The sequence below is a fragment of the Alligator mississippiensis genome, chromosome 9 (genome assembly GCF_030867095.1).
Source record: "Alligator mississippiensis isolate rAllMis1 chromosome 9, rAllMis1, whole genome shotgun sequence".
In the NCBI taxonomy this organism is placed as follows: domain Eukaryota; kingdom Metazoa; phylum Chordata; order Crocodylia; family Alligatoridae; genus Alligator; species Alligator mississippiensis.
Genome location: NC_081832.1, coordinates 24,975,627 through 24,995,852, shown reverse-complemented (window position 1 = coordinate 24,995,852; position 20,226 = coordinate 24,975,627). Strand labels below are relative to the sequence as shown.

Genomic DNA, 20,226 nt, shown 5'->3' with positions numbered 1-20,226 from the left:
AGGGTAGGGGAGAGCACCACCTCCCTTTGGAGCCCATTCCAGACCTTGGCCACTCGAACTGTGAAGAAGTTCTTCCTAATGTCCAGTCTAAATCTGCTCTCTGCTAGCTTGTGGCCATTATTTCTTGTAAAGGGTGCAGGGAACTCTCAGGGCTCCTTCAGCAGTCCAGCTGGCACAAGGGGTAGTGTCCCCAGGTACCAATTGGCTAGGCCCTAGAAGCTCCTAAGAGTGAGTAGCCCTGAGCTACTTGCCAGGGCAGATTTTTGTACTGATGGGGCCAGGACAGGGCAGCTTTTCATACTGCTGGGGACAGCACAGGTGCAGGCCCCAGGCTCTAGCTCCCCTTGGCTGCAGATCCAGGAGGAGCCAGGCAGGGCATTTTGCCCCAAGTGGCACAATTTGCTTCTCAATAAAGTGCATGTCCAAGCACGTGTGCTGAGGCAAAAAGTCCTGGCTCAAATTTGTACCGCTTTTACTTGAGCTGCTGCAAGCGCACATGCTTGCATGTGTGGATGCGCCCAATGAGTTTAAACCACACTGTCTTGTTGCCTCAGGGACCAGTGAATTTCAGAAGAAAGTAGGTTTGGTTTGGATAAGCATTTAGAAATTCAAGGGTTTCACTAAAGGAATAAACCAGCAGTATAAACCAGGAGCCAGAGTGTATCTGCTTAGATGGGAAAGCCAGGCCTATAGTCCTCTTCTCTTATTACACATCTCTTTGTTGAGATGATATTTACCAGTTCCCTTAAAATAATGATTTGAGAATGTACAGAAGAACATGAAAACCTGTACAGGGCAGTGAAAGGAGAATGGATTAAAGGGCACTGGAAAACTGTCTTCAGCTATCTAGAGATGTTTACTCAGAGCTGGCCCTAAAAGAAGGAAGAGCCCCTTGAAACTGTCAGAGAGAGATTGAGAGAAGGAGGCAGGGCAGTGGCCACACAGAATATCAAAGAAAGGTAATTATTATGTTTCTCCTTTGCACCATGCTATGCTAACCCAGCTCCTGGTGTGAGGAAAGTCAACCCAATCTGAATGGAAGTTTGAAGTAGATCACACTTGCACCAATTTTTACATGGATGTAATTCCATTGAGTTTCAAAGAGTTGCCTTGGCCTATCCCAGAGTGAGAGCAGCAGCTGCCTCTCATAGCTCATACCAAGAGTGATGGGAAAGATTTGGATTGTTTGCCTGACAAGAAATTATTTAAAGGCACCATGATGACACTACATGAAATGATGAATGGCTCAGAGAAGGCAGGTAGGTGTCTGTCTCCGTTTTCTCCAAGAACAAGAGGACATTTGATGATAATAAAAGGTAGAGAATTAAAACCTGATGATTTTTTTTTCCCTCAGTGAATAAATAGTCTGTGGAACTCACTGCTGCACAGGTCAAGAATTTAGTAAGCTTCAAAAAGATTTTGGATATTCATAGAGATAACAAGAATCTTAAGAAGAGCCATAATAGTTAATTGCAATCAAAGGATACTAGGAGGAATAAACATGTTGGCCATGTACAGACATTACACTTTACCGGTATAAGTGATAGAAAACCAATCTATACTCGTAACAGAACAGACACACACACAGACTGGCTTAAAAATGACAGAACTCAGTCTAAGATTTGCCCCCTTCCACCCTCCTGCCCCACAAAGTGTGAATGTGTGTTCTATTTGCTACCAATCACAACTACACTACTTATAGAAAACTTTATAAGTCATATCAATTCCATCTCGGGCTTTCTGAATGTTTGTACCTAGCCTTTATGTGCCAAGGCATCAGCCAATCACTGTTAGAGGCCCAGATGACACCTATTCAGAACATGAGAAGCTGACTGTGCAGTTGTTACTCTTGTATAAAGAAGTACTAAATGACTACGCAGTTACCCAAGTTACTGTGCAGTGGGTGCATCTGCACAAGATGCTATGGAGCAGTAGCAACAAGTTACTGCACAGAGCCCCCAACATGGCATGGGGCAGTGAGGGACAGTGGGAATCACCCCCCTGCCTGGCAGCAGCTGGTGACTAGGGGCTTTTTTTAAAGAGCCAGGAGCTGGGGCCAAGCAGGGCAGCCACAGGGGGGGGGGGGGGGGAGGGGGGGGGGGAAAGGGTACTAAGGGAAGCTGGGGGAGCAGGCAGGGGATGGGGCCTGGCAGGGGTCCCCTTATGGTGCCCTCTCCCCTCCTCCAGCCCCCCTTTCCCCTCCCCTACTTACCAGCATGGAGTCCAGGTCCAGCTACCTGCAGCAGCAAGCAGGGACTGCCTGAATCGCCGAAGCTCTCCAAATCTTTTCCGAATCTATTCGGAGAGCTTCAAATTGATTTAGATATTTTAATTGGTCTCCTGATTCAATTTGGATTTGGAGATTCAGCCACCAAATTGGGCCGAATCTCCTCCGAATCAAATCAGCGCCCGAAGCTTCTCGAAGCACTACTGTGCAGTAGTTCATTGCTTATGCATAAGCTCACAAGCTTATGCATAAGCAAGTACTAAATGACTAAATGACTGTGCAGTAACAACAATGTATAGACGTGGCCAGTAGAGCTGATTAATAGCTTTTTCATATCACTGCCTGTACAGTATCCTGAGATTACTGTGCACTAGCGTCACGTCACGTTTTCTGCCACGTGACAATACTGCACAATAGCCTCATGCTACTGTGCAGTCAGAGTCTCGTTTAGACGTGGCCAGGGTGGGTTTTCCTACATCTACCTGCCACAAGTTCTTAAATCTTCCTCTCAAGCAGCTGCTGTCAGATGCTGTTGAAAACAGGACATCGAATTAAACAGATCTAGTGTTTCCTGCCTTTCTGTCCTTGAGAACTGGCTTGATCTGACAGGTGATGGATTATAATCACATTGGTCAGACAATGCTTTAGCAACAATAAAGAACTAGTTTATTTAACTACATACAGTATTAGCTAATCATTGTCTCAGGAATGACCACTGGACAGCCAGAGAAGATGAATAGCAATAATGATAGCAATAAACTAATAATGATAATTTATCAGTTTCCCCTGTTTTGTCTCTACAGTGGTTATGACTTTGACTATGAATACTACAGAGATGACTTCTATGACAGGTAAGCAGAGGAGATAATGGTTAACAGAGCTTTATTCTGTGCATGCTGCTTCACACGAATTACAACCCCACAAGAGACGCTATGAAAATAAGGCACTGGGGGAGAAGTGGGGTGTATAGCTGAGGTCTAGGAAGACATGGAGAGTTATGGGGGAGGCCTTTGCATTAGTGAGGGAAGAGACTGAGATGAGCTAGAGGCAGCTATGATAGATAAGCAAAGAAGCAGGGAATGGGTGAAACAAGGAGCTCTCTCCATATGAATGTCACACAAGAGGGACACTGGCATGGAAAGACTGAAGAAATAGAGTATTACCTCTCTAACAGCCTCTCTAGATGTTTCGGTAAAGTCATGATAGGATCTCCCTTATGCCATGCCACATATGCATGGCAGGAGGCATAATTGTGGGATCCAGCATTAGATCTAATCATGCTGATCCCAGACTCCCCCTGAACCAACTAGCAAGCTCCCATGGCTGCAAGCCCCATGAACTGCAGGATTCCTGTCAACTGATGGGGCTCCCAGCCATGGGGGCATATCTATCATTCAATGTATTCCTTGCTGTATGCTTAAATGAAAGCTGGATAGAAAACAGCTATAAAGCTGTTACACATTTTTAAGCTCTAACTTTATTGTTGAATGGACTTCTGTATGGTGTGATATGTGTAGCCAATCTAAATTAATTGTGCGATTAACCAGTTAATTGCATACCTGTAATTAGTAGAGGGAGCCTTAGGGAACAACAAGCAGACCAACAAAGTATTTATTTGCCAAAAATGTAACTCTGGGTAACTAAAACTATTCACAAATTATTCATGAATAGTTTTGGGCAGCAGTGAAAAATAATACGTTGGAAATATTGAAGTAAACTACATTGATATTCTCTAAATATTTCAATTAGGGGCACTTGTAGTAAAAGTGAAGTTTATGGAAGCCTGGATTCAAAGAACAGGAGGGGAAGGATCCCCTATTTCACAACAGCCCCACACCTTGGATACTCACCTAAATTTAGTTTTGCCTCCTGCCTGAGGGGCTTTGAACCCATATCACTCTCCTCTCAAATTGTCAAATCATCATGCTATTGGGTATTCTGGGAAGGATAGGTCTCACTCCTGATGGTGATTCTGATTAAATAAAATGTTTAAATATTCTTGAACCCAGATGCCCCACCTCCTGTGTTAGCATCCTAACCCACAAGCTACAAAGTCACTTTAGCCCAAAGAATTTTTAAACACCTTATACAAGGTGCAACAACTTTACAAAGAAAAACTAGGGGCAGTACCCTAGAATATACTGTAGCATGATTAATAGGATATCAGATATCCTGGTGGAAGTTCAAATCCCCTTAGGAAGGAGAAGGAATTAAATTTAGGTCTTGAAATCTGGATGAGTACCTGAGTCACTGAGCTGCTGAGCAGAACAGGAAGCTTTTCCTTCTCTGAGTTTCCTTCATCATTCTAACCCTTTGCTTTCTTTGATTTTATTCAAAGTATCAGGCATTGAATTCAGGACCTGAAACAAAATGTTTCAATTCTTTCATTCTGGCAAGAAAAAAACAGCAGAAAAATTGGTTTTGTATCATCCAAGAAATTTTTGTTTTGTTTTTCAATTTGGCTGTTGAACTGGAAGACTGATTATTCCCAGAGCCCTACCAAGTGCCTTTAACTTCCATTGACTTCATTTCCTCAGCAAATTATGGGTCCAGACCTCTGTGACTTCCAGAGCACAGCTGCTCAGCATATGACTCTGAGGGCACCTTTTTTTATAACTGACGGTTCTGTGAACTCATGGTGACATTCTCCTGCACAGAGAGCCAAGGCAAGGCCTAGGCACTGACTATGTTTTATACAAGCCCTTAGAAGCTTAGAATTCTTGTATGTGTGACAGGGCTTTCTACACTGTCTCAAGCTGTCTCCCTTAAAGTGACACAATTAATACCGTCACTCTGTTACAGATGACAGGTCAAAAACCTCCAAATTTCTCCATGCTCTATTTAAAATTAAATATGGTAGGGGGCCCCACATAACAATTCAACCCTGCTGACCTCTTAGTACTAAATTACAGCAGAGGGTACTAAACTACAGCTCTTACAATGTGATATGTGCAGATCAGTGATAGTTATTTAGTTTTATTAATTGACATATTTTAGTTAAGTGCAATTTCAGTACTTTCGTTACTGTCATAATGAAAGTACTGTTTTTCAGGAATGCAACTGTGCTCCTGGGTGCCAGTCTTCAACACACCAACACACTCTAGTTGTCAGTAGAGTGAATTTGGAGATGACTAACACAAAAAGATTTCTTTTAAATATTTATTTAATTTAATTAATGAATTTTAAAAAGGAGGTCAGCAGAAGATTGATCTATGTCAGGCTCTGCAGCTACACCTGGTGTGCTAAAACATTCATTACCCAAAAAAACCTGTGAATGACACTGCAAATTACCTGAAAGTATCAGTGAATTGTAGCTACACCTGGTGGGCAAGCGGGCTCAGGACATGTCATTTGGTGAGTTGATATGTATGTGACATGTACAGGTGACAGATTTTTTGTCCACAATGAGACAAATTGCCACAATCAGACTAAAATACATCAGAGGTAGTCTAAGTTGCCATGCTCCAGGACAGTTTGCCACAACAAAACTTCATGCATGTGTACATAATGAAGCCATTATGCTAGCCAAATGGCAATTTTTTGGTCACGTTTACATGGCAAATTGTCACATGTACAAGCACCCTTAAGTAGCTCTTTAAAAGCAGCAGATCTGGGATAGGAGCTTTTTTCTCAATCTGTTTGTCCCCCTCTCACTGATTCCCCCAAAGTGTGTGTAATATTCACTCATGGGGCTTCAGTTGGAAGTAACTACCACCCCATCTTTCTCCTACCTCCCAGCAGAAGGTGGGAATTTCACCCTCACTTGTTAAGCTAAAAACTTACCACCCCCAGAGAGGATAATACTGAGTTTGGGCATTAGTGGTCTCTGGACATATCTATATATCACCCTACATTGCCGTCATACAATGCACAACAGTGACGTAGTGATCATGTGAGTCTACATGTGACTGGCAGCTACCTCACTGTAGTGGCGTGCTTCCCCATTTTAGCACACTGCTACAGCAAAGTAGCAGCTAAAACTAACCATGTGCTATGAGCATGGCACCGTACGGGCTGTTACTGTAGACATGCCCTCTTTTGACCAAAGCTGCAGACAGTAGCTCAGACTCCAGCTCATTTTCCTGGAGCTGAGGTTATTTTGCAGGGGACCAAGGGAAAAAAAATTGTTTTGCCAGCAAAGACAAGCAGCAAGACCTCACAGACATATACCTGTTGAGTACACTGCTTTTACAGAGCAGGTTTCTTAGCTGTGTCTGTGCTGTAAAGTCTGGTCTCACTCCCCTTGCTCTGCCACCTGCCTTCTATTCCACCCTTGCTTTCTCTTCAAACTCCCTCTCACCTTGTATTTCCCCAAGAGCCCTGGGGGGACACTTGTCATTCCTGGCTTGCTCAATTTTGCTGAAGCTAATGGCCATTAGTGTTGAAAAGGTTCCATTTGGCTGAAGGGCAATGGTTTGGAGGCAGACAGAAGGGTGAAGGGGTCCATGGCTGGATGCAGCCTAGATAAATGTCATGCTACATCCCTCTGCTTACATCAGATCTTATAATGGCAGCAGACAGGCCAGTCCACAAAAGATCTCACAGGACACATGTCCTTTCTGTGCTGCCAGCTCCAGTAAATCAGCTGTATGACTTGGAGTATAAATAGGGCAGGTGGGAAAATGGAACAGCGAGAGGACATGCAAGAGGAGGTGTTGGAAAGGATGGGAAAACCAAACCTCTTCTTCTAGGAACATATTCCAAGGTCCTCAGTCTCTTCTGACAGCAAGCTCTTAGGGGGGATGTTTAAAAAGCATGCTCAATAAGGGATCATTGTGGATCATTGAGAATGAAAGACTGTTGCATAATGTTGCCCTGTACAAGGACTGCCTACTAGAATAGCTGAAACTTTTACACTCAAACTTCATTTCAGAGGCCTCTTCCCTCTCTTCTACTGCAAATGGCATTATGTGGCAGCAGCAGCTGTTTCTATGTAGCAGCAGCAACCTCTAGTGGCATAACCTGTAAATCATTCCCCTTCATGGCTATTCCTAATGTGTTTGTTGCCTAAATTTTCTTTCATACTGAAAGTGCATCCTTCACTGTACTGTTTGCAGTCTGTAACCTGTTTTGACATACAGGCTTTTCGAGTATCGAGGCCGGGTCTCTCCTGTCCCCAGGGTGGTTCCTGTGAAGCGTCCACGAGTGACCATTCCTTTAGTGCGGCGTGTAAAAGCAACACTGCCTGTCAAACTTTTTGCCAGGTCGGCCGTCATTGCAAACAGCTCTGCCAAATTAAAATGTGAGTATCTGTATGCACAGGAATGCCACATGCAATGTGTAGCTTGCAAAAGCACCATCACTTTCCTGTTATGCCCCAGTCACTATGAGGATGAGAGAGATAGACCATCCATCCACCAAGAATTTCAAAGTGCTTGCTGAGCATTGACTGATTGTCCTGTGGTCTCAGATTGACCAAAGGTCTCAGAGCCCCATCAGGTGGGAGATGAAGGTCTTTACTGCCATGTTAGAGAAGGGGAAAACCAAGGGGCAAAAAAAGAAGTAATTGCCCAAGACCATTGAAAAAGTCACTATTAGAACTAGGAATAGGACTGAGGTTTCCTACTCCCATATTCTATCCATGAGATCGTGCTTCCCCCTTAAATACACTATACCTGAAGTTGACATATAATTTAAGGTAATATATCAAAAGAGTATAGAGCAGAGATATTCCTCTGCTGGGCTACCAAGGACTATATCAGCAACCTTTAAGGTGCTCAGGGGTTCTGAATACTTAATGGAAAGCATTTTTAATAGTTAAAACCAACAACAAATAAACCTATGCCAAAGATTTGCTTGTATTTAAACTTCCCTGGCCAGAGTAACAGGGTGGGTCTTTAGTTGGTTCACCACTAGTATGAACTTGCCACTGCTTGCTTATATAAATACCTGCAGTAATAAGAAGTGGTTACCAGGGGCTGAGAGAGAACAGCACTAGAATACAAGAGAGAGAAGTTCTGTTCCTTATTCTACCCTTGGCCTGCTGAGCTTATATAAGTCATCACCTACTATGGGTGTCAGCTGCCCCATCTGTCAAATGACGATAAAGCCACTAGCTAAACCTGTGTCATCTGAACTCTAGATGAAATAGAGTGGGTTGATAGTGGAGCCATTCTAATTCAACCTTGGCTGCTCCTATCATTCATGCTCAGGTTTGGTCTCTCCTCACTTCCCAGTCCAGCTTCCTGAATGAAACCTCATTCTTCTAGGACTTTGTTACCTTTATACACTATACATGGCAACATTGACTCATAAGTTCTTTTACAGTCTTAAAGTTAAGCTAATCTTCCAGACACACCATGTGGGGGTGCATTGACCTGACATTATTTTAAATTATATAATTTCTGTTTATTTGCCAATTTACAAAATGCAGTAATTGGCAACAGTCAAATTATGGGCAAGGTAGCTGTTCCCTTTTCCCACTGATGTCACCAGTACCTGGTTTTCTCTCTCAGTTCTCTGTGCAGAGTCTGTGACTGGTTCCAGTCTGATGAGCAGCCTATCCTATCCAATTTTAGTTATAGCCCTGGTAATTTCCAGGGCTCTAGACCTGCAGGCCTAAGATTTGACTTTTAGAAGGTTCCTGAAAACTTGGGTATGGGCAACACCAGCTACATTCCCCTCTCCAGTTGGCCCAAGCAGTCAAAGCAGCCCAAGAATACTTAGGAACAGGAGTTAATTTGTTCCTAGAGGCATGACAGTGCTGCTGCTCCTCACTTGCTGGGAATGGGGAAGTAGTTGAGCCTTCTGTCAGGGTTTCTCAGCATGTCAGCTTCAGGCCAACTCCAGCTATTCCTAACCATTAGGCCAGTGCAAGTCGGCAGTGATCTGATCCAGCTTCAGATCTGGCCGCTTCAGATGGCCACGATCTGATCCGGAGCTCCAGAAAGGGTTTCCGACTCCATCCGGCTGAAGCAGTTCTGAAGCTTCAGAGCCGCCTCTGCGATCCGGCCATAGGGTATAATGGGGAATCAATGAAATATCTATAACTTTGTTGTTTTTTGTCCAATTTGGATTAAACTTACAGGAATGGTAGCCTCTGTTGAGAGCATGAAACCTGCCAAGTTTCAAGAAGATCGATGGGGGGGTTTTGTGGGAACTGTACCCCAAATTCTTGACAGCCAAACTCCTGTCACAGCTGTGTTACAACACAGCGGGGTTAAAACTGCAGGGATGGTAGCTCTTAGTGAGGCCACAAAGCCTGCCAAGTTTCAAGGAGACTGGTGCAGGGGTTTGGGGGGAACTGCCCCTCAAACTGCGGACAAGCAAAACTCATGCCATGGGTGACACTGCGTGTGTTAAGGCGCAGTGGGGTGACAGCTGCAGGGGTGGTGGCCCCTGCTAAGGCCATGATGCCTGCCAGCTGTGGAGGAGACCGGTACAGGGGGGTTCTGGGGCCCTGCACCCCTAGCTGCTGACACACAAAACTGGTGCCAAGACTGTGTCTGTCTTGGGGCAGTTGATTGTCTGTATTGAGTCTTTCCTCTCCTTAGCCTGGTTTTGTAGGTGCTAATCGATGCTCGTTAAGTCGTTATGTAGTAGCTAGGTCCTATGTATTGAGCTGGTCCCTGCCTCCCTGGTCCCTGAGTGAATCATGAGTGATTGATTGGTAACTGGTAACAGGCAGCTTAGCAGCCAGGCCTGCAGCAGTCTCCCCCCCACCCCGAAGACAGACAGTCAGTCCCACAAGCACCCATGGCACGAGTTTTGCTTGTCCGCAGCTTGAGGGGCAGTTCCCCCCCAAACCCCTGCACTGATCTCCTTGGAACTTGGCAGGCTTTGTGGCCTCAGTAAGAGCCACCACCCTTGCAGTTTTGATCCCTCTGTGTTGTAACGTAGACATGACAGGAGTTTTGCTTTCAATAATTTGGGGTACAGTTGCCCCCAAACCCCTGCACTGATCTTCTCGAAACTTGGCAGGCTTTGTGGCCTCAGTAAGAGCCACCAACCCTGCAGTTTTCACCCTGCTATGTTGTAATACCTAGATGTGACATGAGTTTTGCTTTCACGAATTTGGGGTGCAGTTCCCCCCACACCCCTCCACTGATCTTCTTTAAGATTGGTAGACTTCATTATCTCTGCAGAGTCTATCACTCCTGAAAATTTCATGCAAATCGGACAAAAAACAAAAAAGTTATAGATATTTTATTGTTTCCCCATGGCCGGATCTCCAAGGTGGCTCCGAGGCGGCTCCAAAGCTCTTCGGGAAGCCGAACGAGGCAGCGCTTCGCCTCGGATGTGCTGCTTCGGACTCCAAAGTGTCTGAAGCTTCTCCGGATCCGAAGCTCTGCCCAAAGCCTCGCACAGCCCTACTAACCATCTCCCTGAGCGTTCCCCTATCTGTACTGCGTGGACAATGGGATTGGTCAGTAAGCGGCAGCAGAAATTGAATCATGTCAGGGAGGAAGGCCAGATGTTGGAGGGTTCTTCCAGGGGTGTGAAGGGGAAATGGGCTCGTCTCAATAATCCAGCCCAGTTGTAGCCCAGAAACCTCATGGGGCTTGCAGTCTGTGACCCTCTCAGTAGGCAAGGAAACTGTTGAGCTATCTCCCAGGAAATCTTATATGAGCAGTGCTTGACTCTTCAATCCTGTCTCTTCAGAACTGACTCCATATTAAAAATCCAGATTATCCACATTTCCTCAGTCCCTATCCCGCATTTCTACAGCACTTCCCCAATCAAAGGTTTTATGGTGAGCACAATTACTCCTAGATTATTGAATATAATCAGTCCCTAATATGTAAGATGTTTGTTTGGACTAAGGCTTATCCCTCCCTCCCTCTCTCTCTGTCTCTCTCTGATGCACACAAATCCAAGTGAAATGCAGTGAACTGCAGACAATCAAAACTGAGCTGACACAGATCAAATCCAACATTGATGCTCTCCTGGGCAGATTGGAGCAGATTGCTGAAGAACAGAAAGCATCCACAGGTCAGTGGGCTACATACAAATGCCTTGCTGATGGCCCTGAGGGAGGGCAAGGAGTTCAGGTACAGAAAAGTCAATCTCAAAAACAGTCACACAGACCTTGTAGGGCTCACTTTAAGCATCTGGGGACTGTATTCTAGAACTGGCTGTTACTTTAAGGTATCAGACAAAAGTCCCATTGAGCAACATGGGGGAGCAACCTTCCATGCTGCTTTTACCATGCATCTATGTAGCACTTAGTTCTTGCTGGGTATAAAAATAAAGATAAGCTCATTAGGGGTTTTGTGCTTCAGAATTGGACTGTGTGTGTTACAACTCAATCCATATTCATTTCAAAGTTGTTCTATTTTAAGAGCCCCTAACAACTACGAAACTATGAAACAGAAAAAAAAATGAACCACCAGGCTTTTCTCACACACGAAACTGGACCATCTTCAAAAAATGACAAAACATGAAACATCTTGATTTTGAAATCTTCAGTGTTGCTGATCCTCAGGCTTTCAAAAGTATATGGCAAGTCCATGAAATAATGAGATTGCCTTTAAAACTATGACATTTTTGTTAAATGCACACACACGCATACTTTTTAATGTGCTTTCTGGCTTCAAGGCCAGATGTTTTCAAAGCATTTAAGAACCTGATAATACCAGCAGGCAACTGGGTGGATGCACCTAGCTCCCAATTGCATAACTAGTGATTCCTGGAATTAGACTTTGGAATAGTACGCCAAATACCAGAAGACTCATGATAAAACTGTGAGCGTTGGCAACACTAAGTTACCTTTCCCAACGTCCATACTAAATATGCCTAAGGTTTTTTGCATATAGTGCCTGCTGAACCCTCCTGGTTGTTTAGCAAAGATTTGGGCATCCACACCTTGGTAAGTTAGACATGGCTGTACTGAGTTGGCTTATTTTTGAGGCAGAACCAATATGCTTCAGAGCACTCACAGGCCTCACTTGCTTTTCCTAACAATTTAGACCCAGTCCTGCAAAAGCTAATGCACAATTTCAGTCTGACATATTGCAGATAGCCCTGCTGACTTTGAAAATATGATAGGTGCTGCACTAAGCATATACATGAGACTGCAAAAATCATGGTCCTTGTTCAGAGGACATGATGGTCCCAGCACAGGGCAGTGATCTTTTACTTTAGAAGTTAGGCTCATTTATACCTCATGAGAAAGATTCTTCCCACCTTTTGGTCCAATAACCCAGTGAGTAGGATTCATGACCAGGCAATGCCTAGCCTATATCCTAGTGGTTAGAGCTTTTGGCTGGGAAAATTCACTTTCTTAAACCTAAACATAGCTCTCCCTGTTGCTGGCTCAGTGCTGTAACCATACAGGGTTGGGGCTAAAAGGCAGATGGGCCCTCTTCCTGGCAGGCATATATGCAGGGAAATCCTGTTCTGCTACAGATGGGAACAGAATCTATACTGTGTATTAGTGTAGCAAAAATTGCTGCAACTCAGGTGATATGGCTTGAGCCACTGAAGTTCAACAGAGTAATCTCTCCTGCTCTGATTCCCATAGAAATGGATATTGGAGCGTGGAAAACTGGGAAGAATGTTTTAAAATGCTCACAGCAGAGAAGGTGACTACCTGAGGGATCCTGCCATCTGTAATTTTCCTGGTTCAAATCTAGCCCCAGCTGATAGTGTAGTGACTGGCAGTTGTTTTACTCTGGGACCTTTTACACTTGCACTTCCCTCTAGGTAGATAGCTGAACAACAGGCCCTCAGTGTGTGTCATAGTGAGCAAAAAAACATCCTCCCACTTCACCACCAAGGTCTAAAAAGGACTTCATCCTTGCTTCTGTAAGAGGTTGCTGAGGCTCAGGAAGGAGACACATTGGCATTGTACTATAGGAAGAAAGTTTCACTGGTGCTGTACAGGTTATCTGAGCAGAGGACTCATGACTGCAGAACTGGCCAGTTATCAGCATTCACCAGCATTGCATTCACTGTAACAAAATGCAAATGTCTAGGTTCTGGTTTTCTTCCCTTCACACCTCAATGGGTTAGGAGTGGTTCCACTGGAGTCACTGGTCCTGACTCTCTCTTCCTTTCAAACCAAAAAAGGCTAGGCGTGGCTCTATTGGAAGCAATGGGCCTGGGTCTCAGGTCTTCATGTTATCATCAGTTGGCTCCATCAGAGTCAGTAATGGAGCTGCCCCAGAACAGGGAAAGAATCAGACCAATTACTAATTCCTTTTGGGGATGACACAGGTGAGGCCTGTTGGACTATTTAAATAAAAATCACAGTGTCCCTTTCCCTCCATTTTCTTTGCCTCTCCCTGATCTTGGTGACCTGGCTCTTGATCTTGCAGAGGTACGAAAGAAAGCAGATGGAAACAAAAGTGAGATCTCCCAGGAAGACACAGCATCAGAGACAGAAATCAACACAGAGGAGCCACTGAATGGGGAAGAGGGAGAAGAGGAAGGACTCACGCGAGATGACTGTGAAGATGAACTGGTAAAAGGCAATAGGCAATATGCCTTCTCCCACCTCAGGGAGTCAATCAACCAACCACAGCTTTGCTGGAATTCAGTAAAACCCCAGGGGAAAAGTGATTTTTCTGTCTTAAGTATAAACCACTGGTTTTAATATTATGATTTTTCACAGCTATATTCCCTTCTTCCAGACCACCATCCATTATGAAAAAAACTTTTTGGTAACTGCTGTATAGAGATGCTGAAGAAACAAATCTAGTCCTTGACATTTCATTTATAAATGCTTCCAGAATAATTACTCAATGGTTAATACAAGTTGCTTTGCTCCAAAACAAATGTTTCTCAGATGGGCTGAAACGTGGCAGAGAGATATTATGTTAGCACCACTTTAATAATGACTTGTATTTGCAGAGTGCCTTTCATCTGGATAAACACCAAGTTTCCAAAGCAGATCGCAAAGTCTATATTAGCATTTGCTTCACCAACAACTGAGATGTGACCAGTCACCTCTGGGGGAATAATGACACCATTTTATAGCAGATAATATAGAGTAGTGCTTGGGCCTTGATCCAGCAAAACACTGAAGCATGTACAACCTGATTCAGAAAGGCACTAAAGCTTGCACTGAACTTTCCGTATATGCTGAACTCCCGTTGACTTCAGTAGCATATAAACACATGCTTAAGGTCAAGCAGATACTTAGGCAAGTCCTATCCTTGTGTGTCTGAAATAGTCTTTGCTGACCTGATCTCATATTTTTTCCATAGGATTCTTACCTCATGTGTTGATTCATCTTCCCTTTACTCTACCCCTTTGCATCTTTACTGACTGGGCACAAGCAAAACAGGTGGTAACTGGGACACATATCAGGGGGCACATCTACATGTGACACTACATTGCCACAGCAATGTGCCAGTGCAACATAGCATTGGCAGGCACAAACTGTGATCTGCAGCTCCTTCGCTGTAGTGACATGCTGTCTCAGTATAGCATGCCACTACAGTGACGTAAGGGCTAAAAATAACCATGTGTCGCTGGCATGGCTCAGTACAGGCTGTAAATGCACCATCATTTAGTACTTCCAAAAGGCGCAGTAACAACCGCACTGTAGGGGCATGTGTAAATATGCCCAAGGATACCTCAATCTGCCAGCTCTGGCAAGATAGGGATGAGATCTTCCTATGTCTTTGTAAAATGCCAGTACAGATAGGAGGCCTGACCTGATTAGGGCCTTCTTCACTATGGTAATAACGATTACATAATATTGTCTGAGGCTCTTTAGTTCAGCTGATGTGCTTTGCTTGTGTCCTATTCATGCCAGACCGTATTTCAACCTATTAGGCATTGGAGTAGATCTAAGGTACATAAGTATGATTCTATTCCACCCTGTTCAAGTCCTGGAAAACCCATTACTGCAGTTGCTGGACCCTTAGAAGATTTTGGGTGAGCTCATGATACCTAATTTCCCTTCCTTTTAAAAACAAAGCAGAGCTAGGTTTGGTTGATCCTCAGCCTGGCATCTTGAGCATGTGGGGCCCTAATTCTGATCTCATTACATCACTGTAAAACAGGTATAGCTCCAGTGATGTGAAAGGGAGTTAAGGGGACAGTTTCTTCAGCAGTTCCATGGCAGGAGGATCTGACCCCAGAAGTGAAATCAGAATCTGGCCTATGTACCTTGAGCACCCAACTGTTGTTTACACTGTGTAGACTGGACTCTAGAATAGCACTCATTTCCCTTTAGCTTAGCTGTTAGTCCCTACAGAGATCCACTGGTTCCATTTCTTTCTGTAAAATACTTATTACAAATAAGAATGATCTTTCATTTGATGTTTATTCTCTTGGAAAGCTGGTCCTTTTTAGTATTGTGCACACTAGGCTTTGCAGTTGGCATTTTTTTGTCCAGAATGCACTTTTCTGTTTGAAATTTTGACTATAGCTGTAACTGATCCACCATCTTCATTCTCAGCCTTTGCTTTTAGTGGCCTTTAATTTTCTGAAGCAATTATCCATGGGGTCAAAACATGCTATACAGGCTCTGAACCCGGGAGACGAATTTGTTTGGAGAAAACCTCATCATTATTGGCAGGCCACAAGCCTGATTTCCTTTCATTTACAAACCTTTTCCAGGGGCAGTTCAGCACATACATACTTTGAAGGGCTGGGCCTATATGAATGAAAAACCAAAGGAAAACACTGGGCCATAATTGGAAAGTGCCTCCCCCAAGTTAACAAACAGGCCTGCTCAGGATTTGTCTCTTTGCTAACACAGTCCTATGGCTGACATTTCTAATCACAGAGACATCAGGGAATTCAGAGCTGCATCTCCCATATAAAGCTTTACCTCCTCCCCCAAAGAACATCACAAGTTCAGTAGAGTTTCATAGATTCATAGATGTTAGGGTCGGAAGGGACCTCAATAGATCATAGAGTCCGACCCCCTGCATAGGCAGGAAAGAGTGCTGGGTTTAGATGACCCCAGCTAGTTGCCTATCTAACCTCCTCTTGAAGACCCCCAGGGTAGGGGAGAGCACCACCTCCCTTGGGAGCCCATTCCAGACCTTGGCCACTCTAACTGTGAAGAAGTTCTTCCTAATGTCTAGTCTAAGTTCCAGTTACCTGATTTGATACAGAACAAATTCAAATCCTGCTGCCAAAGTTCTTGTTACACTAAGTTGTTGTTTCTTCAGAGTAGGCAACTGTCGTTCCTCTGGATCATGGTGTACACATAAGAGGTCTAGTCAGGTGCCCAATTCGAGAGCAGCACAAGCTTGTTACAGATCCATGTGTTGTCTGAGTTGGAGTCCAAATTTACAGCGTGCCACTTTCGTCTTTCTCACTTTGCTTCCATCCTCTGGATCAAAGCAGGTTCAAGTTGGGTTCACCCAGTACCAGATGTTCCTTCCAGATCAGATAGGATGCTGTGTACTCCTCCCAGCTTTCTACATTGATTTTGAATGACTTCATATCATTTTTACATATATCATGGTAACTCCATAAAGGGTGACCCCATTTTTGAGCCATCTTGAATCTCACTATACAAAATATTTTTGGAGATATGGTCTCTTCCCATTCTCATGGCATTGCCAAGCCATCACAACTGCCTCTTCTTGAAAGTAGTTTCTAAGTGTGTCAGTCCTGCATGCTCCAGCACCTCTGTGTTTGGTATTTTGTCTTCCCACTTGATTTTCAGGATCTTATGCAGGCATCTTATGTGGAAGCTGTTCACTCTCTTGATGTGCCTAGCATATGTAGTCTGCATTTCTGAACCATAAAGCAGGGATTCATAGATGTTATGGGCTGGAAGGAACCTCACAAGATCATTGGGGCTTTGGAAGGGACCTCACGAGACCTCACGAGATCACCAGCCCCCAGATAACAGCTTGTAGATTCACATCTTCACCTTAATTGATAATTTGCTGTTATTCCATGCACATTTCTGTAATAGCCCAAAATTCTTAGCTGCTTTTCCAATTCTGTTAGTCAGTTCAGTCTGAAGGTCAAGATTCCTGCTGATCATAGAATACAAGTAACAAAAGCCCCTGATGACACAAAGAAATCTACCCCTCAGATTGATGTTAGGTATTGGTTCTTCCACCCCTTGGTACATGATCACAGTTTTCTTGGGCATCTTTATACATGCTCTGGGGGTGAACAGTTAAGGGCTGGAAGAGACCTCTGGTGATCATTTAGTCCAATCCCCTGTGGCAGGGTCATACCTAGGCAAATCATCCCAAACAAATCCTTGTTAACCTATTACTAAAACTACACAGGCAACCCTGCCACACAGGCACAAAGCATAGTCCCCTAACCAAGGCCGGCCCACAATTTTTTGAGGCCCCTTGCTTTGGGGCCCTGACAAGAAGAAGGCATTGGTGGCAGTGGTGGGGGGGGGGGGGGTGAGCGCAGAGGCAGATTAAGGTGTACTGGAGCCCTGGGCAAGCACAAAATTGAAGGCTCTCTTCCCCCATGGGAGCTGGGCTTCATGGGGGAGAGGCCCCTTCCCCTCCCCTTCCTAGTACTGGCAGGGAACACTGGGTGGACCCTCCTGGGCTCGGGGGCACATGCCCACCTCTTCTCCCTGCCCCCTGCTACAGGCAAATGTACACACACACACAGCAGACAAGGTTCTTTGGGTAAATCTGATACCTTTTATTAGACCAACTAAATAGTTAGAAACATTTTTCTAGCAAACTTTCTGGTTTAAAAACCCTTGGTCAAGCTGAGGAAACATCTGCAGTTGCTGTGTGCTCTTCCTGGATAGAATGAATAGTAAAGAAGCCAGAGGCTGGTCTGCATGCAAGCCAGTCAGTGAAAATGTAAATTGAGTGGGTGAGAGAATCAGTGGGTGAGAGTCAGTGGGTTTCATGGAATCAATCCTTAAGGTGCTTGTTTACCCAAAGAGCGAGTTTTGTCCAAGACGCTACAGACTTTCTATGAAAACTTAAAAACATAGACCAGCTTCCCAGCAACACCCTCCTAGCCACCGTGGATGCCAGCTTATGTACAAACATCCCACACCAGGACGGCATCCAAGCCTGCCTTACATATCTACAAGAGCAAGATGACAACTCCAAGTACAGACCCAAAGATATTACTGACCCAATACGCTTCATCCTCACACACAACAATTTCACTTTTAATAACCAACACTTCCTCCAGACAATGGGCACAGCTACAGGCACCAAAATGGCCCCACAGGATGCCAACCTTTTTATAAGCCACCTGGAAGAAGAATTCCTCAAAGACTGCACTGTCAAACCATTGCTATACTTAAGATATATCGATGACATCTTCATCATTTGGACTGAAAACCTGCAATCTCTGATTGAGTTCCATCAGAAATTCAGCAATCATCACCCCTCCATCCGACAATTTCTTGAACACTCCAGCACCAACATCTCCTATTTAGACACAATGTTCAGCATCCCGAATGGTAAAATATAGACCATGTTATAGAAGAAACCTGCAGACCAGCATACATATCTGCACAGAACTAACAATCACCCTAAACACACCAAGAAACCTGTGATATACAGCCAAGCCCTCAGATGCCACCAAATTTGTACTGAAGAGAACACCCGGAATTGCCACTTCACAAATCTTAAAAAGACTTTCACACAGTCCTCTAGAGAGATAGATACACATCTGAAAGAGCCACCTGGATACCACGTGAAGAATTGCTGCAGTGCAGAAGGAAAACCCCTACGAATTGCGCACTGCTGATTATGACATATCACTCCTCCTTCAAACCTATATGGGAAATCCTCAAACAACTGCAACCCATACTAGAAGGAGACCCAGTTCTTAAAGAGATTTTCCCAGATCCACCCATCCTAGTCTTCAAGCAAGCCTTGAACCTTGCTAACCTAATCACTAGAAGCAAACTTCCTACGGCCCAAAACACACCAAATGGATCCAGGCCATGCCATGAAAAGAAGTACAAAACCTGCCAACATATCTCCACCACCCCCACAATTACTACACCCTACAACAGAACCATCAGAATTCCTGGATCTTACAGCTGCACCTCCAGAAATGTAATATATCTCATCCAATGCACCAAATGACTTGATGGAAAATATGTAGGAGACACCAAACAACAATTGCTCACCAGAATGAACGCACACCAGAAATCTATCAAAGACAAGAATACCCAACTACCTGTACGGGTATATTTCTCACAAGAAAACCACTTTCTCTCCAGTGTCTCAGTATTAATCCTCAAAGGGAATTCACAAATTACTTTTCACAGATAAGCCTATGAACTTCACTTCATCAACCTTCTGGATAAAAAAAAAATCATGGACTAAACATAGAAGAAATACAAAAATCTAAAACTCTTGGTTCCAAAATGATACCTTTTATTAGACCAACTGGGAAATCATAAGAAAACTGCACTTTTCTGCAAGCTTTTGGGCACAAACCCCCTTCATCAGGCTCTGGGAAAAGTATCAATGGTAAAAAGTCCCCATAGGTTGGAAATAAACATTTTTGCACAGAGGAAGCTGCAGATGGAAAGCTGTCTCTCTGGGTCCAGCTTTTTCTTGTGATTTCCCAGTTGGTTTAATAAAAGGTATCATTTTGGAACGAAGAGTTCTAGATTTTTGTATTTCTTCTGGTCTCAGACCAACACAACTACCAAGTGCGTCCCTGAAACACAGAAGCAGCCAAATTTTAGCTGATTTTGGATTTTAAACTTCATTTCAGAAAAACAAGAAATATTTTTTACCTCCCTGCCTGCCATCTGACACCTCCAGGGAAGGAATTTAAACTAATTTACATACCAAAGAGCAACTCAGCACAACTCTCAAAGACACTCCCACGGACCCAAAGGGACAGCTTTTTATCTCCAGCTCCCTCTGTGCAAAAATGAAGTTTATTTCCTATCTATGGGGACTTTTTACCAGCTATACTTTTCCCAGAGCCTGAAGAAGGGCTTTTGAGCACAAAAGCTTGCAGAAAAGGACAATGTTCTTGTGATTTCCCCTTTGGTTTAATAAAAGGTATTATTTTGGAACCAAGAGTTCTAGATTTTTATGTTTCTTCTTGTCTCAGACCAACATGGCTACCAAGTACATCCCTGGACTAAGCATAGACATTGGATTTATGACACG

At 44.0% G+C, this 20,226-nt stretch overlaps 1 protein-coding gene across 2 annotated transcripts in view; it reads left to right on the top strand.

Annotated features, from left to right (window-relative positions):
* Window positions 1-20,226, top strand: part of RALY (RALY heterogeneous nuclear ribonucleoprotein) — a 423,518-nt gene that overhangs the window by 396,920 nt on the left and 6,372 nt on the right. For both annotated transcript variants that reach the window (XM_059733246.1, XM_014609492.3), the window contains exons 5-8: window positions 3,031-3,078; window positions 7,309-7,469; window positions 11,045-11,158; window positions 13,486-13,631. In XM_059733246.1, the coding sequence (XP_059589229.1) occupies window positions 3,031-3,078; window positions 7,309-7,469; window positions 11,045-11,158; window positions 13,486-13,631 (469 nt within the window). The remainder of the gene's footprint in view (window positions 1-3,030; window positions 3,079-7,308; window positions 7,470-11,044; window positions 11,159-13,485; window positions 13,632-20,226) is intronic.